This window comes from Coturnix japonica, chromosome 16 (genome assembly GCF_054131305.1).
Source record: "Coturnix japonica strain WE chromosome 16, WE-NBRP24, whole genome shotgun sequence".
Taxonomy (NCBI): Eukaryota; Metazoa; Chordata; class Aves; order Galliformes; family Phasianidae; genus Coturnix; species Coturnix japonica.
The window spans coordinates 2,183,574-2,210,001 of NC_140678.1; the positions used below are offsets into that span (position 1 = coordinate 2,183,574).

General features: G+C 47.6%; 2 protein-coding genes across 13 annotated transcripts in view; one reads left to right on the top strand and one right to left on the bottom strand.

The window, feature by feature from the left end:
* Positions 1 to 22,551, bottom strand: part of SBNO2 (strawberry notch homolog 2) — a 51,653-nt gene extending 29,102 nt beyond the window's left edge. For 3 of the 9 annotated variants that reach the window (XR_014935040.1, XM_015886273.3, XM_015886263.3), the window contains exons 1-5: positions 22,053 to 22,551; positions 21,133 to 21,945; positions 11,387 to 11,602; positions 10,620 to 10,699; positions 5,389 to 5,512 (exon numbers count right to left, since the gene is read on the bottom strand). Coding sequence is in view for 6 of the 9 variants with exons in the window: in XM_015886273.3 (XP_015741759.2) it covers positions 5,389 to 5,512; positions 10,620 to 10,699; positions 11,387 to 11,512 (330 nt within the window). In the remaining 3 variants the exon portion in view is untranslated. Of the gene's footprint in view, positions 1 to 1,595; positions 1,733 to 5,388; positions 5,513 to 6,136; positions 6,361 to 10,619; positions 10,700 to 11,386; positions 11,603 to 19,870; positions 19,971 to 21,132; positions 21,946 to 22,052 lie in introns of those variants that run through there. The other 6 variants (XM_015886267.3, XM_015886268.3, XM_085517707.1 and 3 more) reach the window with 6 other exon arrangements.
* Positions 22,552 to 22,801: 250 nt separating this feature from the next.
* Positions 22,802 to 26,428, top strand: part of STK11 (serine/threonine kinase 11) — a 31,266-nt gene continuing 27,639 nt past the window's right edge. For all 4 annotated transcript variants that reach the window (XR_014935045.1, XR_014935046.1, XM_015886330.3 and 1 more), the window contains exon 1: positions 22,802 to 24,473. Coding sequence is in view for 2 of the 4 variants with exons in the window: in XM_015886330.3 (XP_015741816.1) it covers positions 24,184 to 24,473 (290 nt within the window). In the remaining 2 variants the exon portion in view is untranslated. The remainder of the gene's footprint in view (positions 24,474 to 26,428) is intronic.

Below are 26,428 nucleotides of genomic sequence, written 5' to 3' on the forward strand. Positions count from 1 at the left end.
ATGCTCACCAGGAGCTGTTCATCCCTGCTGCATGGAGCTCCATTCCTCAATGTAATTCTATGACACATGCAGCCAGCAGAGGAGGTTCTGTGTGTGCAAGGAAATGCTGTACTGGATAGACAGAAGGAACAAGCTGAATCAAGTTAAGCAAAGGGAAACAGATGTTCCTTTGCTTTTAAGATAAGGCCCAGGGCACACACTGCAGCTTAGCATGCACATCATTGTGCACGCTGGGGACATCATTTGCTAGAGTATAAATTAAAACCTTCTGCACTGAGTGTTTTGTTGGGACAGTTAACAGTTCTTACTAGCAGCAATAAAAGCTAACGCAGGCATAAGGAAGCAGAAAAGGGCTTTTGCAACAGAATTACTGTATACAGGTTTCAGGCTCCCCAGCACCTCTGGACTTCAGGCTTTGAGGTTAGAGGAATAAACAGCAGAGAGGGAGTGAAGCTATGGAAACCAAAGTCCTTCTCTTCAGGACCTTGACTTCTAAGGCTGTACGTGCCTTCAGGGGATATTTTTCCTTAAGAAGATGACACCACAGGGTCTGTGCAAGACTTTGGCTTAAGACAGCAGTTCCCAGGATCAAGACATGCTATCAGACTCCAATATGGTCTCACACAACTATTTTCTAAACCTTAATTTAAGCCACTTGTTTATAAAAAGAATGCCAACAGACCGGCAAGGATGAATCACCCAATGGCAAGCCAAAAAAACAAATATTGAGGAGGAAAGAAGTTCACATTAGACTGCTCTGATCATGCAAATGAAGCATCTTTTCCAGTGTGCAGAAGGCATTCAGTGAGGCTGCTGTGATGCACACTAATTGCTTCTCTCTAGACCCAATGGCAGCAGTGAGTGATTCAACCCAAAAAGAAATTCCCAGAGTAATTAGGATGTGTGGTGACTCCCACTCACAGCATCCTCAGCCCAGCAAAGTCTTTACATTCTGAAGACAGGCCTGAGGAGCTCTGGAACAAAACACAGAGAGATGAGGAACCAAAAACTAACGCTGAAGGAAGGAACGTCAGCCTTGCCATTCTGTGCACCCCTGGGTTCCTCAAACCCCAGGGTACAAGAATAATTCTGAGATCACTACTGGCAACAGGAAGTATTTAGAGCACAAACATCTTGACAAAATCATCAGGCATTTGATCTTTAGACCTTTTCAATCCACTTTCAGTATCATGTGCATTGCTGGAAAATTCTGAAGAGAAACTGCTTTTAAATGCAGTCTGAGACCAGGCTGGGATCCTGCTTGTAGGGTCGTGTCAGGGATGCAGCACTCAGCAGCTCACTGTCAGATCACACATAGGGATGGCCCCAAATCACAGTTGATAGTTGCCATTTCCACCACTTTCCCCACTCTGTCCCTTCAGACAGCACAGCAATGGCAGGCTGCTAAGACACAGAACACCATGACCCCAGGGTACAGCAAGCTCTTTGCACTGCTGAATGATCACAGATTGCATTCTTGTATCTAAACAAAGATGAGAGGATAATGTGTACTCACGTATGAAGACAGCTCTCACATAAGCACCCAATCTATCTTGGCTGCCCGGAGACCACAGATTTAATCAAGAACCTCTTACCAAAGCGTGCAGCAAACTCTTCATGTTCTCTCTTGGGTTTCAGTCTTCTGTCTGGCATGGTCCTGACAGCACAAAGCTTAACAGCTCCTGCCACTCCTGCCACAGCAGGAAAGCATGGAAAAGACAGGTACTTTCCTGCATAGTCACTAGGAAAGATGTCATCAGCCAAGCCGCTCCCTCACCTTCTGAATGAGATGTTTCAGCTTTCCAGGCAAGTTGTTAATATTTAACAGTTTGGCAGCTGGGAGAGCATGAAATCAGTAAAATGGAAAACACTGCTGAAGCAAGGGATGGAAAGCCTCCAGGATGTTCCCGGATGACTCCACATGAATGTCACTGCCTCCAGTCAATTGCCTGCTCTCTCTGAGATCCAGGCTCCAATTTTGGCTCCTAGTGAAAAAAAAATCATCAGCTTTTCTTTGGATAGAAAGCACTCTGTTTTATCAATGAGCCTCCACGTTAGCACCAGTGTCAGAGCACTTGCAGCAAGCCCTGTAGGAAGCTTAAGGAAGTCAAGAGCTGCGCATTCAGAACTGCTGACCTGGTGCTGTACCTCAGCAGAGCACAGGATGAATGAAGACAGAACGCCTCCGAGAGGCAGGAGAGCACAAAACAAGTGTTGCACATCAGTGGCACACAGACACCTGGTGACAAGCATCCATCCACATTGCAGCAGCTCTGGGCAGCCAGCACATCTCCACGGTGCTACCTCAGCTTCACACTGGAAAACAAAGCTCTAACAAGAGTCTTTTTCGGTGTTTCTCAGATTCAATGCACACAGGTTGATAGATTACTGCCATGGAAGTCTCAGTCCACAGTGCTCAGTGCACAGACTTACTGAGAACCACCATACAGAACAGAAAAACTTACAGAAATGCTATTTCTAATGGGAACATACATACATGGCACTACCAGCTGCTATGCAGTACAATGTCTGAGCAAGAGAACTGGTTTGGCTGCAGCAGGCTCAGTGATGAACAATTCCCTATCGCTGTACATGAAACTGAAGAACTCTTGCAAGTGTGGTGCAGCCTCCCAGCATTTGCCTTGGAAAAGGTCAATGCAAAAGCATAGCTGCCTACAGTCACCTCACTCCATTCTGCTGCTTCCTCCCCCAGAAGGATGAGAGCAGGGACAGATCTTCGCATTTATTTTCCCTGGAAATCACCTGAGGTTGTTTTATGTGCTGTTTGTTTCAGAGCCCTTCTGCTCTTCCATCACACAGCCACCATAGAGAAGCAGCTCCTTTTCAGAAACGATCTCTAAATTTTGTTCTTGCCAAGCTGGCTGAGATCGATTGCTGCACACAGCAGGGGAAGGAAGCCGACTGACCACTCACATACTAGAAAATACATAAGTAAAAGAAATAATTAAACCTCTTTCCCGTTAAACCCATCAGCCAAACTACACAGACCTGCAAACTGAGACCTGTGAAGAAGACCCATCTCCTTCTTCCCATCACGGTCTCTAAAATGGTTTCCACAAGTTGATGAGATCACATTTCTGTCTCATTCCTCCCACAATTAATTCATCAGGAGGCAAAGATCAATGCTACTATAATTCACCTACTTATCTGGTTTAATCCAAGCAGAAGACTCTAGTCAAGAGTAGCATCACAACACCAGCACTGGCGATGAACCATGCTGGTGCAGCAGATGAGCCACCAGCAGCTTTGCTCAAGGAGCTCAGTTTATGCTCTCACATCAGGAGTTTACCTTAAAGAGCTCAAACCCCAGCTTACATACATCCAAGCCTGCAGAAATCAGTCTCACAGAGGTTCAAATCCTCTCTCCCCCAATAAAACAGAAGTACAGTTAGCAGGAATTACCATATCTCCCTTGAGGAGACGTGCATCAGTTTGCTGTTTCCTACTGCTATAAATAAAATTCACATCATGTTTCTCAATCAAGTTCTTTTTACAATCAAACTGCTCTTCCCTGCTGAACCAATTCAGCCCATACTCCAACACTCCCAACACCACATTCAGTGCAGAGCAAGAAGCTGAGGCATCTCTACTGAATCATGCAGGGAGAAGAAAGATTACAAAGGAAAAAGGTTATCTGTATTTGTGTCCTGACATTCAGCATTACAGAAATGAACATCCAAAAGCTCACCAGGGCTTACTGGAGTGTTTTGTGATGTGCTGAAGCACAAAGCCAGCACTAAGTACTCCCATAGTGCCCTATTTACCCTCATGACCTCTGGGTTACCTTGCAGGACATGCTTAGAATTAATCGTGAAGTGTCTGCAAATGTCAGCCTTTACCTTAACGCAGAAGAGGGAAGGGAAACAAACTCAGCTCCATTTCACACACACCCAAACACTGCCCGTGTGCTTATCTGTCACACCAACTCACAAACCTGAGGCAGATCAGCTGCGATGTGCAGATTAGCTGGTTCCCACACTCAGAGGAAGCCTGGCTCTGCCGGTAAACCTCTTTGAGACCAGAAAAAAAAAGCTTGACTTATAGACAGCATGGATGAAGATTCTGAACATAAACCACGACTCTGCGCACCTTAAAGTTTCCTTTGAATCTCTGGGTACCTCTGAGGCTACAAGGTCCAATCTGTCATCAATTATGGAGCCCCCAGCAAACCTGCTAATCAGGTCACATTAAAAGAAGTAGCCAAATAAATTAATTACTCTGAAATTTCTAGCATAAGTTCCTTGTAGCACCATCTACTCCAAATGAGTATTCTGCACATGGGAGTATTCTACACATGGTTTACAGCATGTTCCAGCCTGCTGCAGTTCTGTCTCTTCTCATCCTTTGTCATAAGGGAAAGTCACACACAACAGCTCAGGACATAAGGCAGGGGTTGGAAGTCAATGGATGCTCTGTATCACCATCTGCTCTCTTCCTCCCTGGCTGCTTCTCTGCAGTGTATGAAGCACGGGATGGCAAACTTCATCTGCTCCCCTGGTAATCAGTTCAGCAACTTACTGAGAGAGAAAGGCCGGGACTACAGGGTCACTCAGTTTGGCTATTGAACTGACAGGTCAAAGCAAGGTAACTTTCTGCAAATTTACTGATGCTGAGTTAAAACAGAACTAAACAAACAAGAACTACTGCAAAGAACAAACTCAGCCAGACACTGCTAATATCTACATCAGCCCCTGGAAGGGATGTAGTCAGTTCCTTCTTTATTCAGTCGGCACTGTCAGATAAGTCTCTTTGCAGTCATTATTGGCTAATCTTACTATAAGGCATTGCCAAAAAACAAATGAAACACTTCAAAAAACCTACAGAAAGACACCTTCCAAAGGGATCCCCTGAGGTGAGGATGCCTGTGGGTCCTCCCATGGGATGCCAGATGAGGTATGGAGACTCCTTCCACACTGCAAGCAACCATCTGGTTGGGATCTCAGTTTGGGCACTGAACTGATGCAATCCTTAAAGATCCACTGGTCAGGAACCACCACTTCTAATTAGCGAGAGCACATGCAACGTTCACAAGTGAAGGAAGTTTCAGAAGGTAAATGATTTAACTGACTGAAGCATTTTCAAATTCACACTTACCTACACCCTCCTGCAAAATGATTCTCCCATGTCCTTTGTGTTTACATTTAATATCATTTTCAAAGGCAAGCAATTGCATCACAGATAAGCTCCTAGCAAGCCGATAGCTGCTTTATTGCTGGGAATTGCACCCCAATTACACACACCTCCTCCAAACTGGTGTCAGAGGAATTTATGACTCTCTTCCTTTCCCCTCTACTCTACAGTCCTAATAAACCAACACCCATCACAAAGCACCGTTTTCCCCAAAGCCATCAGTAGCAATGTACTTACCTGAGGAAAATCACCATTTTTTGGTAAGAAGTCAGTGGGGTCCACAGATGCACAGTTTGTATCCAAGAAATGTGGTCTGCTGATGGGATTCATATAAAAATCGTGAGGGGAATTAAAATATTGCCTGTAAGGAAATGGGAAAAGCAGTTACTTCCTGTGGGTCCTTAGCATCCCTCAGGTCGCTTCAGACTCCATCAGCAGCAGTGAAGGGGCAATTATGGGATGACACACACAAGAAGTTGATTTAGAAAAGCTAAGGCGATCCAGATGAGGCAAAAAGCAGCCAACTACAGGATCTACCTTCAGACCAAGAATTGAGTTCTCAACAATCTGTGTAAACTAAGAAGGACTTTGCAGAAGAGTCTGCAGAATTAGATGTTTCAGCCCTGACAACAAAGCAAAATTGAGGCTCTGAGATGTCCCAGGGCCTAATGTGTGACAGCATGACAGAACCTGACAGTCACGCTACGTAAGGACAAGCATCAAGTTGCATGGAAATGTCACACCTAAGCCCCTGCTCAGGGCATAAAAACAAGGCAGCCCTCCCTGCAATCAGCACATCGAGCCTGCAGGCTGCGACAGCTAACAGCCCCTTCGTACTCCTGCAGGGAATACAGCCACAGAGCAAAGACAGATAGAAACTGAAGGGTTAGGAACATGCAAGCCCAGACAGAACCATTAGTCCAGAGAGAGATGGATTTCAGATGTAACCGATTATAGCTCGTTACAAGGCAAAACCTCTACTGACCTAATACAAGAGAGAAAAGCAAAGGTCTTCTGATCGGTCCCTGCTGGGGAGGGCAATTGCCATCTCCTCCTGCCTCCCTGCCCCAAGCTCCGGCTTCCTCTGAGCAGAAAGGAGGGCAGAACAGCAAAAGAGCAATTCCCTTCCTCCTTCCCAGGAGCAGCCTCTGCTCTGTATTCCATGGCTGTCCTCCGCTTTGCTATTACACACGAGCAGCAGCAGGAATGTGCTCTGTAATCCTTCCCGTAAGGGCCATGCACTCAATGCTGCTTGGGCAATCGCCACCCAACATGTTTTTATGCTGGAATCACTGAAACGTTTCACCCCATCAGACTGTTTCCTCTTGCAGCCAGCTGTGTGCTCTCTCCACGGTGCCAAGGTTACAGAACTCAGAGCAATAAACTTTAGCAAAAGGAAGGAGAAGCAAAATTTAAGAAGAAATACCATCCAGGAACAGAGCTGGGGATGACTCTGCTGCTGAAGTATTATGAAACAACTGGGACACCACGTGTAGCTAGCAGCTCACCCATACAACACACTTACACGCATTTATGTTCAAACACACTTATCTGCTCATTTTCCCTTCTTTTTACATCATTAAAGACAGTGTCCTCAATCCATTCAGCCCAATTAAACTCTGTGCACAGCTTCTGGGAAGTGAAGTATTTATGGATAGGGAAGGGCTTGTTTAAAATGCTTTCCAGCTGGAATTGCTGTGCTCTCTCCCCTGCATAAGGACAGAGCCTGGCTTAACAAACTAACCAGAGAAACTATTTTAAGAGAGAAGCGAGCATTGCCTCCTACCTCTGCAGTGCCTCGTGGGTTAGACAGGAGTCAGCCAAGGTAACAGGAAGGAAACTAAGATAGCCCCAGCCTCCTTGGCCTGAATTGCTGTGGAATTGAGCAGTGCTGGCATGCTGCTTTGTTTCCTTTAACCTTGGTTTTGAAATCTGCGAGTGTGAGATGCACTTCCTTCTTGGACTGAGGAAAGAGTTTGCCCTGGAGAAGCACTGTGCTCTTCATGCATAGGGTGCTGTGTTTGCTCCAATGCAGGACCCTGCTTGGTGCCCTCAGAAGGGCAATGCTTTACAGCAGCTCAGTGCTCCCACCCTGCTGCATTCCATGGGAAGCCAGAGCCTCCAGTGAAACCAAAAGGAAGGAGGAATATGCTGGTCCTCCCCTCTGTCACAAAGAACCTGGCTCAAGAGCTCAGTTTCAATCAGGTTACATGTGACAACACAATGACACCTTCAACAGCTACGGGTTCCGCTCTCCACCCCACATTGCAAAGCAAGGTAACAAAGCTAAATTCAGTCATCTGTAAGAAAAAAGAGCACTTGGAAACACAACCAAAGGGACATCTCCCTGTAGGAAAACATGAAGGGAAGCACATGAAGGCATACAACGTTTAGAACCCAACAAGCCTTACTGCACACATGCTTCCTACCCTTCTGTAAGGAATAAAGCAGAGAAACCCTTTGATCCCAGCAGCTCTGGGACTTTGTGAGCTTGGGATTACATCCATTTCAGACAATTGCTTTAAAGAGCAAGGCTGCTTTTTTGCTGCCACCCACTCTAATTATAGAAGCAGTGGAACAGTTTGGTACAAGGCAAAACCTGAAGTGACATCTGACTCACCCCAGCCATTTGATGTCAGTCCAGCCAGCGGGTCTCTGGGTAAAGGCTATTTCACATACTGCTAAGGAAACTTCTTGGGCATTTTGTTTGCTCGTTCTTTAAAAATAATTAAAAAACAACTTGCATTTTCAATAGCAGGAGCCAGAGGAACGCACTGCAGACAGGCTCTTACTGGAATCCACACCTCAGGTGAGCCAGAGCAATTCACATCCCTCCCAGGAGGTGGGTTGCCATCCCTTGACAACTTAAGCTTGCCATAACCTCGCACCAGCTGCTCATCAATGCATCTGAATCCCTTCTGGCTCCATGCTGCAATTTCACTGGAGACCAGCTCTGGGCTTTGGGCAGGATTTATGCCCTGATGGTACAGCCCTACACTTAGAGATGCAAGCTCCACATTTCCAGGAAGCAAATGAGCAGAGTCCACAGGCTGCCCAGGCATTGATCTAGGCACTCTTCTACCCTGTCAGCACACCAACTCAGGCATTTCAAAACCTGCTCTACTATCACAGCAAGCAGTGCTCCACTTACAGGTGGTAAAGTGGAGAAGTGCATGAAAACAGCAGGGAAAAGAATGGGGCTGCCTGTTTTAGAAACCACGGAAGAAATCTGTGCTCCAGTTTTGGAGAGATACGTTTTGTACACGTGTCACAACCCCCTTTCAACAGCATCAAGTGAGCTGACCTACAATTCCTTGAAGGAAGGGAAGTATTGAGCTGACTGCTGCAAAAAGCCCAGCTCTTCAGGGACACTTAACCTAGAAATTAACCGAGCTCCAGCTCTCCCCTACAGGGAACTCGAACATCTTTTGTTCTACCAGAAACGTTTAATACACTGTTTACATCTCCAGGTTAAAAGAAGCCTGAAAGAAAGAGGCAAACTTTGGTATCTTTTAAACAAATTCTCTAGCATGAAACTACTGAAAAGAAACAGGAAAAACCAGCTTTGGGACAAGGCTGTTGCCATGAGAGTAAGCCATGTTCAAACAGCCATTCGCAAATGAGATTTCAAGGTTTCTACCTATGACATCCCAGCCCTGTATCAGATTCAGCTGCAGTTTTCCAGTATGAAAGGACAGAGTTCTTTACTTCTCCATGAAACACATAAAGGGAAAAATTCACCTGAAAGGTAATTTTTACAGTTACCAGGGAATGAGAAACAGGAAGCTAAAGGTGTAGTCTTGGCTAAATTCTAGAGCAAATAAAAGCTACAATGAAACTCACTTCCTAAAGAAACGGTAACAAAGTCAACATGTATGTGTTTGCATTAAAAGCAGGCATGTCTTTGCAGGATAAAGGCTGCAACATTTCCAGTAGATCGGACACAAACAGCAAAGAGCAGCACTGGGGAAGAGAAAAGCGAAGGGCAACAACCAGAACAAATGGTCAAAGGGGAAAAAAAAATCCCAACACAATAGACAAACACAATCTAATCCTGTGGTTTGATACAGCAAAACAGAAATTCTGTTACAGCCCTCTTGAGAATTCACCAACTGTAATTTACAGGAATCATGCTCAAAAAGTATACTCTTTTCCAATCAGAGTCAGGCTAGCTAAAAGCAGATACTGAACTTAGCAGATACGTCCTTCTGAATTCTCATTTCAGGGAGCAGCTGACACGGCTCCATTCGGCACCTATGGGACAGCTTCTTGGTAATTCTGCATCAAGAACACCCTGTTACATTCCACCTGCTGGCCAGCTCACATTGCAGGCTGAGGAGGACCAGGCACAGGAGAAACAAGCAGAACTAATTCAGAACTAAAAGGGCTCCCACCCCTCTGAGCACAGAAGCTGAGTATCACTGCTGACAGCCAGGCTGGAACTTCGACACCCATGAGGATGGACCTCCATTCTGCAGAAATCCATACAGGAAGGAGGTTAAACTAAATCCCCAAGCACTGGGAACACAGTTACTAACTGATGGTATCAAACTCTCCTTTTACTTTCCTTCCTTCCACTTCTAACCTAAATAAAAACACATCCTGCATCTGTGCCACTCCCTGCATTCACAAAGAGACCAGAGCAGCCCAGTCCCCGCAGAGTCCCAAATAGCACAAGGCCATTTTACCTCCTGCCATCCCTAGTGTTCATCCTTCTGCTCCAGGATAGAGGTACATCACAAAGGATGATAACATCACTTACTGTTATACACAGACCCCCACCTCAAAATGCTATTTGCAGCATGTAATCTAGGTGATTTTCTGCACAGGGCAGCTTAAGAGGAAATCACAGTTTCTCACATGAGCCCATGCTCATCATTTCACACCTTGTGGAGTGAGTTTATCAGTGAAGAGCATCAGTTACAACCTGAAGAATAAAAAGACAGACTCACAAATTCTGCTTTGCACAGTGAGGAGCTGTATTGAGTCTTCCAACAAAGACATGAGATTATAGTATTTACCCAGTTTCCAATCACCTACACAGCAATAGATTTTAATGTCACCTCACACAAGTCTGGCCCCAGCACCAGTTGTTTGTTCTTTCTTGTCAACGCTATCTGCATAAAGCTACAAATGCACAATGAATTAATTCACCTGTACTGTATTAATGGGGTGTTTTTAAGAACTCCATTAGTGTAACAAACCCAGGCAGAAACAAGGCTGTTTCTCCTTTGCAGCAGCCACCAGGTTTACCAGAAATCAAGGCTTTGTTTCTTCGTGTTTTGTCTTCTTTTAAGTTGTTTGCTGCTTTTTCCAAGATGCAGCAGTTTATGAAATGCCACAAGATGACTGTGATGCAATTATTTCCCCATCACTTAGAGAAATAAACAAGGAAAGCACTCAGAAACAGTTGAATCACAGGGTGTGCAAGAGCAGAGGAGAATTATAGAAAGGAGAACAGCACTCACTGGTTTTCACTTGGGAAAGATGAGGTTGGGAAAGGAGCAGGATAGCAGTCACTCCACGAGTCGGCAGCCAGCATGGAACTCTGAAAGCAGAGCACAGAATGGTCAGAGCAGAGGACCAGCACAACTCCCCTCCAATGCCTCTTTGCCTTCCCCCTGCAGCACCCACGTCTGAAGCACCAGGCACATGGTAAGATGGGCCTCGTTTTGTATTCCTGAATGTGAGAATATGGTTTACAAATCAAACGTGATTTATGATCAGAGAACTGCAGGGATGTGGATTGCTTTCTGCCCTGCTCAGAACACATCAGGGATTCAGTCTTGTTTGTCCCAGTATGGCTTTTAAAACAACCCTATTCACCTCTGCCACTCTCAAAAAGACACAGGTGGGCAGAGCCACAGCTTTAGTATCTCTCAGAGCGAGGAGTGACACGGAAACAAAGTTTTTATGATCTTGCACAAAGTCTCCAGCACTTTCCTTAGCAGTTTGGCAATTCCCACCATGTAAAGAGGGATCATTTTAATCGCATACCCGTTTTTTTTCCCCTCCTATTTCAAAAGCATTTGACAGCCATCACCACAACCTTTCAGCATTAGCAATCAATACTTCATGCTCCTGGACAGCTGCCTAGGAATTCTGGTACACAGCTCCTGTATATGCACATAAAGACACCTGAGATGCAGTGGGGGGGGGACTGGTGTCTGTGCCCTACCCACACTCCTCCTGAAGGCCCTGGGCATCACACCCTGGGGTCACCCTGCATACTCACCTCCATGGGCGACATGGCAAGTGGGGAGCAGAAGCCAGGGATGCTGTAGAGGGCATCAGCTGCAGGCTGCTGCTCATGCTGAGAGCAGCTCTTCCCCCCATCCATGGCCACGTGTGCTGAGGGCATCAGCCTGTGTTCTGCATGAAGTCCTCAGGGGGAGCAGGCTGCAGAGTGACAGGAGGTTCTTTATCTGTGCTCTTCACCCTGTACCATGTCCTGCAATGGAAAAGAAACACACACTTATGGTTTGGGAAGGGGAAGAAAGCAGGTCCAAGTGCAAACCCAGCTAAGACATCAGTAAATAGACTGCAAAATGCCTGCCAGAACAGAGAGGTGTTTTACTAGGAAACTGAGCTCTCAAATATCACCACACCTGGAATTCATCCATGCAGTGAACTTGCATGAAGCACCCCCTCCTGCCTCAGCACAAACACTGTGCACAGATCTGGCAGACCATTGTAGGTCAGTGATTTCTGCAGTAGACAAAGTGCTGGATTTTAGCTTGAGGAATTTTCTTTTCAATACACAAAAGGATTTTGCACTTCTGAGCAAAGCCCTCACTAAAAATGATCCATTTCCCAAGACTGCTCATTTGCACAGCAACTCACACTGGCTTACTAAGTAACTTGGCAAGCAGGAGCTGTTGGGAAGCAGCTGAAACACCAGACAAAGGCCTGCAAGATACCCACATGCCACCAGTAATCAGCATCTATTAGCACGCAGACACTTAATTCAGCCCGATGAATGCCAGGCTGAGTTCTCACAGCCAGAAGAATGTGACCCATGATGGTGGGGGACCACCACTCTAAAACAACCCTGGCACCAACAGGAACACACATGGCCAGTGCCTTCAGCTCTCTGAGTAGCTTATATAGGGCCACCCACCCAGCTTTGATCACTTGGAAGGTATTACTTGCTACAAGGGGTACTTTTCAAAAGTCAACTTCTGAGTCAGAGTCCCTTTAAAAAAGAAAATCAAGCGACCTTTCAGCTGACAACATTATCTCTGCATCTGGAACAGAAAGCAAAACTAAAGTGACTGTTTGCTCCTGTCCATGTGCAGCCATCATGGCAGGACAGCTCTGGGAACAGGGTTCACGTGTGGAGGCTGCACCAAGGCCCAGAATTGTCAGGATCCTTTTCACTGACCTTATTTCACCATAGATTTGTCTCATTCTTTTACTACCAGAAGTGTTTCTTTTTATTGCGCTATAAAATCCACACTTGGGCTTTATAGTCCATAAGCCTGGGAGCTAAAGTAGTTAAAAACACTCCACTAGCACCCCAGCATCCTAATTAATGTACTGACCTCAGGCCTCTTGATTTATTAGTCAAATACCAGCACCAGGGTTCCCAAAAAGCAGCCTGCCTACCACGTGCAGCCCTAGAGCCTCATTAGGGGCTGCATACACACAGCCCTACCCAACAGCAACCTGCTCAGCAGTAAGAACCTCACTCACATCAAGTGCTGATGCTGAAGCAAAAGCTGCTTGATGTGACATCTCCCAAACACAAAGGGCTGCAGATGGATTCCTCGGGCAGAGCCATGCTCCTGTCCCATCTATATACACAGAAAAGATGTTGAAATATTCAAGGTATTCTCCCTCCCAAAGCACACCATTTACTGCAGCACAGCTTGCAAATTGGGCTACATAAATGAAGACTTTGACCTGCAGCCCATAGTGAAGACATACAGGAAAAAGGCTCAGTCAGCATGAAGCAAAGCAGCCTGAACTTCAGTGTAGCCACCCAGGAGATGCTTTTTTCTTCACTCTTTTTGGGTTGCTTTCTTCTTTGGCTTTATGTTTTTCTCTGATGCCACTGGGTGGTTGACAAGAGATCCTATGAAGTTTTAATTTACACCTTTTGGAAGGAAGTGGTGAGAGAAAGGCTTCAACACAAAACAAGGCAAAGGTTTATCACGACTTCACAACGCAGGTGAAACTGAAAGGTTGGCTTAAAGAACAGCTCAGCCCTCCCCACTCCATGGGTGTGACAAGAGGATCCATTGCTGACCTGTGAAGCCTGCACTGAGATACCCAGACCCCCACCCCAACCAAGCAGCAGGAAGCATAAACCCACAACCTGCTCCAAGTCCCCCAGCCTTCCAATGCAGGCAGACTGAAAGCAACACGAAGCAACAGAAAACCGTGTAACAAAAAAAATCCTGAGACTATATTCAAATACATAGCACTGCAAATGGCACAGATAACTTCCCTTTGTAGATGACTTCAAATAAAGCCTGGCTGCTGCTGAGTAGAGGTGGTGAGCACCGACCCCAGGGTTGGCAGCACAGACACACTTCAGAGATATCGACATCCTCTGGTGCCTCTAAAACACCATCCCTGGTCTCAGCAGAGAGCACTGAGATGGGTTTTTTTACTTCTCTTTCTTCCAGTTTGTAACAGCTTTCAATAGGAAATCAGCAGCAGTTACATTCCCGTAACAGCTGTAGCAAATATACAGCTTTACTTCTACAGCCAAAGTAACTTATAAAGGGGAAAAAAATCAATAGCAGCATTTCTGCTTGCCTGCTCTGCATCCATGTGCCTCAGCAGCACATCTCAAGGGCTGGATGCATGGCAGAGAGCAGCTCTCTGCACTACAGCAGCCTTGGTTCCTTAGGAAAACTCCCACACAACAGCCCAGATGAAGGAAAAGGGCTCAAGAAAGTGCAAACTTCAATGCCTGAGCAACACAAAGATGGTAAATGACAATGCACAATAGCTCAGTGCAGCTCTAATTCAACAGTAGCCCAGCAACCTGGTCAGGAGCCTCAGGGAACGCAGTGCCAGTGAGTGACACCCCAACCTCATGGGTTCTTTATCTCCATCCTCTGGGTCACACTGTAAGGGATGGATCCCCTCAATACAACCCCCAAATGGAGCAGTGTACTGCTGGAGAGCTGCTGCCACCGCACACAGAGCAGCACAGCTCCACACCAGGCTGATGGACACAGTGCAAAAAGCACTCCTGCAGTCTGAACACAAACAGGAGCACAACAGCTGATTGAGTGTTAGAAGTGGGAACAGCCCCAGCGTGCAGCAGTGTTCACATCCTGCAGGCAGCCTCAGAAAGCCACAAATATCAGCAATTCCTTGCAAGCCAGAGCTCCCTCGTTTCCACATCCTAACAGTAAAAATGGATGTTTGCTGACTATCAGCTTTTTAGAAGTTTGGACTTCATAAGACTTAAGAAGCAGCAAGTTCAGGAACCACAAAACTGGCTGAAGCTTTTTATAGAAGCAGAAAAGAAAATGCAGGATCATGGAAAGCAGTGACCTCAAATTCCAGGGCAGAGATGCTGGGGGTGAAGCTGCTCCAGCCACAGTACAGTCCTGTGTGAGTCCTGAGTGCCAGGAGCTAATGCTGGTGGCATCCAATAGCTCTTCATGTGCAATATACTTCTAAATAGAACTAAGTAATTAGGCTCATTTCTGGATGGTTTTGCTATTTGTTGTATAGAATGAGCTGAAGCACACACCATTGCCATCACTACTCATGAAATAAACAACTAAAACCAAACCCACCAAACAGGATAAATCCCTAAAAGCTGCTGGAATTAATCTCACTTTGAATAATATTTCCTTCTTCATTCGCTGCCACAGAACCTATGAAATAAATAAATAGCTGCAAAAGATGAATGAAGAGCACAAGCCACAAAGCTGGTCATTGTAACAGCTTCCAAACCAGCTCTAGAACCATCAAGGATGAGGCTCCCATCACCAGCAGCCACAGTAAGGAAGGCAGAAGTGGTAAAGGAGAACACCAGTACCTGGTACAAGCAGCAGCAGGGACAGAGAGAACTGAGCTCCAACAACAGGCAGGTGAAGCCCCCCCTTGCTGCATGTACTGCTGAGAAACAGCAATGTGCCCCTCCTGGTGTGGAGTGATGGCACTCAGCAGTGCTTACACAATCAGTGGGACCACAGCCCTGGATTGGCTGCTGCTTGGGCCAGGCAGCTGGGGCTCATAGTGAAACTGAGCGTGACAAAGCCCTGCGAGCAATTATGAGTCACCCTGATTAAGCCATAGGAATAATTCCTATATTAGTAAGCTCGCTTGCAGGTTTGCTCTTCAGCTCAGGTCACAATAGGCAGGAATTCCTATGGAATTCCTCTTGCCCAGGTGTTGCAGAGAGCAGGTTTCAAATGTTAACAGCCTGGTCTTTGTAGAAGTGTACAATTACTGCATAGTTCCAGATAGGAAGAACACAAGGACCTGTCCTGCAGCACCAGCAGCACTGTGCTGTGGGCTCAGCTCACAGGTTGTCGCATCCAGGAGAGGTGGGAGCCCATAGCATGCTCAGGACAGGCGAGCATTTCCTCCTGGTTGTGTTTCAGCCTTTGTTATTCACTTCCAAACTGTTCCCTTTAAAAGAAGACAGCAATGAAACCACAGGCATGCCCAGAACAGTCAGAGCTGAACCTGCTGAGCATTGAGTTACCACCTACCTGTAACAAGAGAAAGTGCTCTGGAACATAATCCTGCTCTTCTCCCTGATGCAGACAGAGCCCAGTGCTCTGCTCCACCTGTGTGGCTCCCCAGGAGCACAGCTTGAACACAAACTGCCTTAAGAAATGGGAACTGAGCACCACACAACACCAAAAAGTGACTTTATGTCTCAATGACTGAGCTGGCTTCAAGTTCCTCTTTAACATTTTTTCTTGCCATATTTTTGGACAGAGTTTAGACCGAACATTTTGCTTTGAGCAATGAGGAAGAAGGCTTCGAATCAGAGCCCCATCCCCAGCAGGGATTCAAAGTGTGGAATAATCAAGGAGGAAAAGTCAGGGGTCAGCCCAGCATGTCTTTAACTTCACATGTCAGAAAGCATGAAAGAAAACGAGCATCTTCCAAGTAAAATTAGGAAGTCACAGAAGAGCAAAGGAAAACTTATCCTCAGGCTGAGGAAGAACACAGCTCAGACCAGATACAATAGCACAGGATAACATCAATCTAGGTATAAGTAATAACAATAATACGCATCTGTGGTGAAAACAGAACCACTTGAGGGCATGTTAACCCAGCACTTTAAGTCACCTTGATCTCCTGAATGTTTTCAGCTACAAAGAATGCACGTTGGGTGCATTTGTTCCATACAGACTTAGCTCTGTATCCTGTGAATACAACACCACCAGGCTTGGGAGCAAGACAGAAGGGAACAGGGATAACTTCACTACTTAGCAGGGCTATGGCAGCCAGCAGCAAACTGTGGTGACTGAAAACAAACTGACTGATTAACTGCTGGACCTGCAAGCAGGGAGTTTATCTACACTGCTGGACTTCCAGGAAGGTGCCTGTGAAATGTAGCCCTATCAGGAACACTCTGCAGCAAAAGCATCGTTACTATGGGTGTGAAGAGAAGAGCACAGGAGCAATATTTACACCACACAGGTCTGCCATGGTAACAGTGAGACCATGAGTGAGGAAGTGCTTCCACATACAGAGAGGGGAACTGCACTGACAGGGGCTCCTATTCAACTCCATGGGGGCCCCCCACCCATGAGAAAGGCCACAGAGCACTTCCAGAAGCTGAGGCTGTGGCTCCAGGCTCACGCTGCCCATCCTTTGGATGCTCCTTAGCACCATTTGGATACTGGCAAGAGTCACAATGGCCTCAGTCCTCAAAAGAAAAGCAAGGAAACACAAGGCTAACTAAGGAAAGAGGAGGAAAAGTCAATCTAGAGCTTTGATGCTGGCATTTGTCCCAATGAGCCATTCTCTACATCTTCTTGGACTAATATTAGGCAGTTCATAGACTGAGAACATGAAGTCCCATCTGCCAGAGGTAAGGATGGAGCAGCTCAGAGAGGAGCACATGGAACAGCACAGGGCTCAGCCACACACGTGTTCCTCAATCAGCCTCAGAACACACCTGCAAGGCAGAACTGTGCCATTATCTTGGTTAATTAAAGGGAAAGAAGAGCAGAAAGGTTCAAAGCCAAGGAATGCCATCTCCAAATCCTCTATGCTTTGCCTCTGCCCACTGTTTTTAAGACAGTCACAAGAGAAGCAATGGGAGAAACACTTGACATGAGCTGAGCAGGTCCTGACACCCTGTGCAGTGCTGTCACGTGGAGTACAAACCTTCTGCTTCACACACTGCTGAGAAAACACCCCAGGACATCAAAGCCTGCTTCCCTATGATCACAAGCATATAAACACCAGTTCTAACCAGCCAGCCTTCAGGCAGGCTCAGCACACGCTTTCTATGTGAAAGAGCCATGTGTTGGTCTCCTTCATAGCTCTGTGTTTACAAACCTTGCTCGTGTTACCAAAAAAGACTGAAGAGTTTTGAGCTGAAAAAAGTGTTTCGGTTTAAAGGAGAATATAAAACTTCTAATTAAGCCTATACTGCTTTCCAGAGAGATCCAGGCTCTCACCATTGGGAGTCACAGTGCAGCATTCAGTGGCAGCACAGTTGGCTCTTTAATACAGAGTCACTGTTCAAAAAGCTTTAAACCCGTGTCAGCATTTTCATTATAAATCCCCTATTTCAGGGCTCTGTAACTTAAACATTAAAAAGGCCTATTCAGTCAGAAACACAACCCCTCAAACAAACCACGCGGACGCTATTTTAAACACAAAATTAAAAGTAAAGAAAATAAATAAAAGGGAAAATTCAGTCTATGTATGTTTTAGTGTTAAAAAACAGAGTGTAGTGAGCAAAGCTGTTGCTTTTCAATGAGCGCCCAGCTTGGCAGATGCATCTGCCCCATGTCTGACACATGAAGTGTAACACTTGGCCACACTGCTCATGTTTTGGACTAAAGAATCAAATCAAGAACTAAACATTAAAGAAAACATGTTGTAACGTTCCCTGGCTGTGCTGTGTTCTGTCAGGCGCTGTGGGTTTGCCATTACATCTCCTTGATATAGCATAGTTTCACTTTCACCCTGCACAAGCAATAATACAATTCCAAGAGGAGGAAAAACTCTACCAGAGAAAACAGGTGGGGAAACATGTTCTTCTTTATCAGCACCAGTCAGCTATACCAGTCACCGCATGAAACAGACAATAAACACCACTTCAAATTAGACAGCAACCTTTGAGTACCAGCCATGGCTCCATTAACTTCAATACACGCTACCAGGGAAGCCAGCAGGTAGATGGGGAAACAACTGAAAGCAATGTATGGTGTCACTGCTCAGCACTGAGATCTGATGTATTTCAGAGAATGCTGCTTTGGCAATGCTTAAAACAAGTACTTTAAGAGTATTCAAGCACTCTTCAGAGCGCTCACAGACCAACTGAATGGATAACCATCATCAAAGAACAGATATAAAGCCAGAATTCAGGCTCCTGAAGCCTGCAGCTGGTATCCTAACTAGCAAAGGTACTTGATTCTCCACTGAAGCACTTCCCAAAGGCTGCTGCTGCTGCTCAGTTTAGCAGCGTCCACTCAGTGCTCAACAATTCAAACAACACGAATAACTCACAAAAAACCACAACACACAGCCTGTATCTTTTTGTCCATATTTACAACCATTGCAGCGCACAGACCAGAAAAACCCCTCCAGGATCCCAGTGCTGAACCCACCCTCCAAAGGACCATCTTATTTCACTTGTAAACGAAGCACATTAACTCACAGTAGGATTGAGCCCTCTTACACTGATATTTATGGTTACTTCTGAGGACAGAGCTCTTTCTCAAACACTGCATCAGTAATTAATTACACTAAGAAGTGGGTATGTAGGTGACTGCTAACAGCATCGGAGTTAAGAGCCTGCTGGCACAAGCTCTTAATTGGACCATTAAGAACCACACCACAACAGGCAGACACGGGCTTTGAGGTTGTGCTGATGGTTTCTAAGTACATTTTAGCAGCGCTCGATTCAAAAGTGACTGAATTAAGTGTAGAAGTGAGAACACAGCAAGGTTCCCTTCTCAGCACCGGGCTGTATGCAGCAATAAGGTTGGCTTTCAGTTTGGAAAGGAGACTGCCATTGGGAAACGAAGCACTTTGAGGTCCCTATACCTCAAATAGAGCAATCCATAGGGATAATAGGGCAATAAGGTTGGCTTTCGGTTTGGAAAGGAGACTGCCATTGGGAAACGAAGCACTGTGCGGCCCCTTTACCTCAAATAGAGCAATCCATAGGGCTAATAGGGCAATAAGGTTGGCTTTCGGTTTGGAAAGGGGACTGCCATTGGGAAACGAAGCACTCTGAGGCCCCTTTACTTCAAATAGAGCAATCCATAGGGCTCCTATAGACCTCCTCTGTGTGCTGGGTGCTGCCCACCACCTCGGACTGCCCAGGTCCTACATTCACGTATAGGACACCCCATCTCCAAGCTGTCAAAGCTTCCCATAAAGGATTTTCCCCTCATATCTGACCCACCGCACACAAACCAGCGCCCACCCAATGGAAGCAGATGAACAGCCCTACATCCCCACAACACCCCCAAGGCCTGAGCCTTCCACCCGCCTCAAACCAGAGCTCCATAAGGATCCAACACCCCGTACCCATAGTCTTTACCTACACAGAGGGCTCAGGCTCCTGCCCGGCGGCCACCGCCACCTTCCGGCTTGCACTCAGAGGCCGCCATGTTGTGGGAGGGACACGGACTTCCGGGCGGAAGTGGGCGGAGGGCGCCACCCTGGGGCCGGGGGCTCCGGGGGGAGGAGGAGGAGTAGGCCGCACCCCCGCCCCGCTGCCTCCCTATTATTCCTATAGGGCTGTTTTAATTGTTTTTATTGGATCTTTGCCCCGGTTCAACCCCAGGACAACGTGAAGAAATAAATCCCCCACGGGGTCACGTAAAGAAACACTCCAGATAAGGCTATTTTTGCATTGGCATCTCAGAACATGCGTTTGCATGGGTTCAAATCCCTTATTTTAAAGCGATTTGTTTAGTGTGATAGAGATAAGAATAAAACAAAGGCTGGAAGAAGCAGCACGGATCCACTTCTCACCCCAATTCCCATTTCAAGCATGAAGCTGATGACTCTACAGCCCCCTCCCCACCCCTAGAAGCTCCCTTAGGATAAAGAGAACATTGAAAACTATCCTAATGACCTCTGGATAAGGATAAGGACTCACATCTATCCTAATAACCTCTGGATAAGGACTCACATATGCCTCTATGAGATTGTCTTGGTGCTGTATGAGACATAGCAAAGCCCCCTGTGAGTTCTTAGGGTGCAGCAAAGCCCCTTCTTCAGGCAGTGATGAGCTTCATGCCAAGCACTTTTGTCTGTAATCCCAAACAGCATCCCTATGAAATGCTCTGCCTTCCCCAAAAGCCTTTCCCAAGCAGCTGGACCTATAGGGGGGCAGCATGTCCTGGGGGAACAGGATCAGAAACATGAATATCAGGGCCCTGATCCAGCTTGTATGCATGCTAAAGGGTCGCTGCTCACAAGGGTGAGCTTGGCCACATTGCGTGCACTAAGTTCCTGTTTCTTCCCACAGCTTGGAAATCCCCTGACTTTCCGCTGGGTTGGGGTACCCTGGGTCCGTGCTGCCCTACAGCTTTAGCAAGGGACAGCACAGATGTGGATCCACAGCTCTGGGGGTTTGGGATGGGGATCTGCAAAGTCCCCTCAGGCCTGGGGAGCCCCTTCCTTTGGGAGTCTCCTGGGAGCAGAGTGCAGCTGATGCAGCCCAGATTGGAGCTGCTGGATGCAGTGGGAGCTGCTCCTGTCTGGGGTTCTTTGGTGTGGATGTTTTCCAATTGATTCTGTCTTTGTTGCTGCTGGGAACTCAGCCCTCTTGGGAAGGGGAAGCACAGAACTTACCAGAATTTGGGTGATTGCTTTCCAGCACTTTGGACTCTGTGCCAAGATCAAACTAAATCACATGTGGCCAGGCGCTATCATGAGAGAAGCAGGGAGAAACAGTGTTACAGGGCCCTAAATAGGCTAGGAGAATGCACAGCTGTGGGTCCTGGGGCAGCTGTGTGTCCTTCTATGCAGGCATTCTCTGATCCATTCTCAGTCTGGTGTCCTCAGCCCTGAGCTCCTGCTGCCCAGAGATGGAGAGGGGTTCATGGAGCCCAGTGCTGGTTTCCCTCTTTGTTCTGCTGGTGTTCACTTGTGTGTATGGCCCTGTATGCTGGCAGACTGCTCTTACTCTTTAAATAAAAGTAGAGATTCCCACAGAGCTTAATCATTTCCAGGAGAAGGGATTAAAACACCACTTGGTGCAAAACTCAAAAGAACAAGAATCTCAACATCTTCCAGTGAACAGGAATCTCAAGGAAACCACCGTGTGGGTCATACTGGAAAAGCTTTTCCTAATGTTTTCAACCGTTTTATTCTAACATCGTCCAAAAGCAGATGCCAACAGCTGGAGGTGATGCCATACCCAAGGACACAGCCTCTGGGAGCAGCTGATTGAAGGTAAGCTCTGCAAGGCTGTGGATGTGAGGAGCTCCAGAGCAGGGACACGCAGGGTGATGGGCATGAGACTGAAGCTGGAACACACGGGGGCCCTGCAGGTCTATGAGCTCTGCTGTGCACTCGGCCAGGAGGTGGCAGCTCTTGCTGCTCTGTGGTGTTTCTTGAGACGCTGCTGCGAGGATCCAGCAAGGAGAAAGACAGCAACAACACCTTTGTGAGACAGAAAACAGCCAAAAGGTCAGGATGACAGACCCTGTAGAGTGACTGCAGCACTACCAGCACCTCTGGTTTGAGAATATCAGTCTGTGAGGACATACCTGTGGTAACTGCAGGGTCTGACAGTGTGGGAGGCTCAATAGCTGGGTCCTTCCCAGCTGCTGTGTGGAATGGAGGGCACTGCCATGAACACGAGGATGGGCAGCAGGGAACCATGAGCCTCTTGTGACTCATTCAAGCCTCTCCTGCCTTTATTTCCTGGTCAGAAGCAGAGTTTTATAGCACACAATGTAGAGCAGAAAGCAGCTGCTGCCTTCCAGCCTAATACAGGCCTCATTTCACCTCTGTAGGCCTATAGGTACCCTATATATGTGTTACCCTATAGGTAAAGGCAGCACCGAGTCGTTTTCCATCATTAACGTCCAAGAGCACGGAGAACGTTCAGCCTGATGGCTGCTGGGCTGCTCAGTGCTCAGCAGCACTGTGCTGAGCAGCCCATAGGGCCCCATTAAGCACCTTTACGTCCGGGCCGTACAACAGGCCCCGCCCGGGCCGACTGAACAGGCCATAGCAACCACTTCCCCTTCACCCTTCGCCCCCTATGACTGACAGCTCTCTCAGCCTATCACGACGCGCCGCCACCCCCCACCCCGAGTGAAAGGGCGGGTTGTGAACCAACCGGAAGCGAAAGCCTCCTAACGGGCCCCGCCTTCTCGTGGCATGATTGTAGCCAATCAGAAGGCGAGCTCGCGGAGGCGGGGCCGGCTCGGCAGCCAATGGGAGCGGACGTTGGTCGCCAGGGAGGCGCACGGCCCGGGGGGGGGGGCAACGGCGGGATCGCGGCGGGGCCGGGCGGGGGCGGGAGGTAAACAAAATGGCGGCGGCGTGCGCGATGCGGCGGCGGCGGAGAAGGGGGTAACGGGGATAAAGGGGCGCGGTTCGGCTGGAGTGGGCCCCGAGGCGAGTCCGTAGGGGGCAGAGCGGGGACGGTATCCGGTGGGGATCGCTGTGAGACGATTGGACGCCTAAGGGAGAGCGGAGCCGGGGCCCGGCCCGGTTTGAGGCCCGGTAGCGGGGAGGGAGGACGAGGCCTATAGGCCGCCCCGCTGCCTTCCCTGTGTTGGTGGGGCCTAACGCTGACACAGCGGTGCCGGTGCACGGGGAAGGGCCTGTTGTGGGCCGCTCCCAGCTCACGGAGCCCGGTGGTGGTACCGGTAGCGTCCTCGCGGCCCAGCAGCGTTCAGAGCCTTCTGTTGTCACCTCTCTCCATCCCCGTGTCCGTGCTGTTACCTCCGGCCCGGCTGACACCTGTAGGGGCGACCCGTGAAGTGTCGGTTCCCCTTCATTCACTTCCTTCCTTTGAGTAGGGAATGGGGTGCAGGGGGCGGCTGGCACAGGGGGGTGTTGCTTCTTGAGTTGTTGTGCTCCCTGTTGTGTCTGTGCAGCTCTGGGGTTTGGCTGGCTGCCGGTGGGGTTTGGTTGTCCAACACCCGCTGACCCTGGGAGCAGCAGCAGCGGTGACACATCATGTGCCAGGCGCAATCCAGGTGGCTGAAGGATGCCCCTGGGAGATCTCAATAGGCACCGAAGGCCTCAAACTTTTGTAGGCGTGAAAAGCGAAGAAATTAGAATTGTCGCTGAAAACTCTTTCAAAGAAACTTGGTTCCAGCTTCCAAACGGCTGAAAAAAAAGCCCCCAACGTCTGCTCTAGTGCTTGGAAGGTGAAGGCTGCAGGGCAGGAGCGCTTTCCCCCGCCGTCCTGCTGGGAGCTGGTGCCTGTGATTTACTGGGAATGGAAAGCCACGAACGAGACTTGGCTGTGGTTTGTTTTATGTGATGGTCTGAGGTCCCCCAGGATGACCTAGCACTTACCTTCACAAACTGGGCCAAGCCAAAGGCCGAAGTGACTTGAAAGAACCCTAGTGGTGGGACCAAGCCAGGAGCAAAGCGAGTCCCAACCTGATTGTATCTGATCAGAGCTATATATTCTTCTTAAGAGACCCGTTACTGGAGCAGACCTGGATCTTTTAGTATCCAATTGAGCTGGAAGCGGCTCATAGTTCGTTTTGTTCTGTTGTTTTTGGCTTTGTTTTTTTGTTTTTTAATTAATGTTTGTACAATCTTCTGGATGTTTTTTTTTCGAGAAGGAGTAAAAGGGAGTGTTGGAAAACAAACAAACAGGATTAAAACCCTGAGAGCTTAAGGAAGACAGGTTAAAGAACTTAATCCAGGATGGATATGCAGGAGCCTCAGCAGCTGGGTATGTTTGGAGAGAGTGAGCTGATGTCTGTGGGGATGGACACTTTTATCCATCGCATCGACTCGACTGAAGTCATCTACCAACCACGGCGGAAAAGGGCCAAGCTCATTGGCAAGTACTTGATGGGAGACTTGCTTGGAGAAGGATCTTATGGCAAAGTCAAGGAGATGCTGGACTCTGAAACCCTCTGTAGGAGAGCTGTGAAAATTCTGAAGAAGAAGAAGCTACGCCGGATTCCCAACGGGGAGGCAAATGTGAAAAAGTGAGTAAATATATACACAGCTTTATGTTTTGGAAATGTTTCATCATAAGGTGTAGGTATTAAGGAATGTCCTCCTTCCTCAGCTGTGTGGCTGAGGGCTCCTAACCTTGTCCTGGGAGCAGCTCCTTGCACTGAATGGGAGTGCAGCAGCTCTGGGCAGTGTCTGTGTGCCCAGGAGGGGCTGTGCTCTCCAACTCTTCACACACTGATTGCTGCCACCCACGTCAGTGCTGGGATGCGATCCCATGCATTGTGGGCATACCAAGCCTTGGGTTTTTATTCTTGGGTTCTCTTCTGGCTAATGAGTTTAGGAAGCAATTTAATGCTCTTTTCAGTTCATTTCTGCAGCTGTAAAATAGAGACAAGGCTTGTCAGCCTCTTTTCAGTGACTCAAGATCTGTGCTTGGAAGGTTTTCCAAGTGCCAGTTACATACTGATTAGTCAGGGCACAAGTAACTAATTAAAACATTCTGTGGGGAGAAGCCTGGTGTTATGCTTCATTTGCAGGACTCGTTAGGTGGAACTTTCCCTTTCAGCAGCATTGTGCCCTGCACACGAAGACCTCCTCGCAGCCTGTTTCCCACAGCAAGCTGTTTATTACAGCCCTGAGAGATGGCTGTTTATCTGCTGGGAGGGGAGAGCCTCCTGCAGCCGCAATGGTTTGTACAGGCTTATCTCATAGCAGGAGGGAGGGCTTGGGGGGGGGTGTTTAGAGGACTCTTGTGCTGCGACGTGCTGAGCTCAGGGCTCTGACCCAGCAGAGTCTTGTTTCTGTTTCTCAGTTTGGTTTGAGTTCGTGAGCTCAGCTGTGAGATACTTCACGTCCTGTACCTTGTGTCAGCTCCTGGAGTTTGCCTTCTAACCTTCAGTGACAGGCATAGTGACAGAACAGGCACAGGGCTCAGCGCCGGGACCTCCCTTTGCTGGCTTGAGTTCAGAATAAGAGTGAACTGCTGGTTAATGTGTAATGAAATGTTTCTTGTTTTTCTGGTACAGGTATGGGCGCCTTGTTCCATCCCTGCCCCTTTCCTTCTATCCAGAGCTCTGCTGTGAAGAGGGAGATTGTTTCTTATTTATTGGGACTTCACTTTTTTCTCCTGGTAGTGAAGAAATACTTCCAAACATGAGGGGGGATGTTGATGTCAGGACAATGGTGCTGGTTCTGAGTCCCAAAGTGAACCCTGTGGAAGTTTTATTCATGCACAGTGCCTGAGAATGTCTAATTTGCCTTCATTAGGGTTAATTATTGCAGCAGACTACCTGAGTTTTGCTTTGTTTGGCTGTGGATGTTTTGCTGGCTCAGCCTTGCTTCAAAACACAGAGGCAGGTTTTAAACGTTGCCTCCTAATGAAGGCTTACTTGGGCTCAAGCTCCTATTCTTGTCACCTTGTCCTTCTCTTAGGCCACCTGTTCATTTCCTTTATGATCAGTGGGGATTTATAAAGGCAAAATACTGTATTTTAGCCATACTCTGCTGCTACACAACTCTGAGCTAATCGGACCCATCCAGCCCTGCTGTTATAGGCAGTGAGAACCATCTCCTCTCTGAATGAAGCTGCTGATCGGGCATCAAATCCTTCCTGTCTGCCCTGTCAGTTGGGTTGGGGGGGGGAAGCACATGGTGGCATTTAACAACACGTGTCACCACATTAAGGCCTTATTTCCAGGTAGTGCTGGAAAGCACTGTGTGATCCCTTTTTAATGTCACGCTGCTTGGCCACGCTCCATTGGCATTTGGCTTTCTTCAACTGCTTTAGTGGGTGCTTTATACCCTGCAAGCTGTTGGCATGTAATAAAAACCCCAGTCCATAGAAGCAAACAGCACCATTTGGTTCACATTCTTTGTTAAAAGTTCCTCATTACTTCACTCATTAGTAAATATGTGATGCCTGTTAGTGAGTGATACTTGCAGTCCTGCTGGTGGCCTTATCTGCAGAGGGGTGTCAGATGTGATG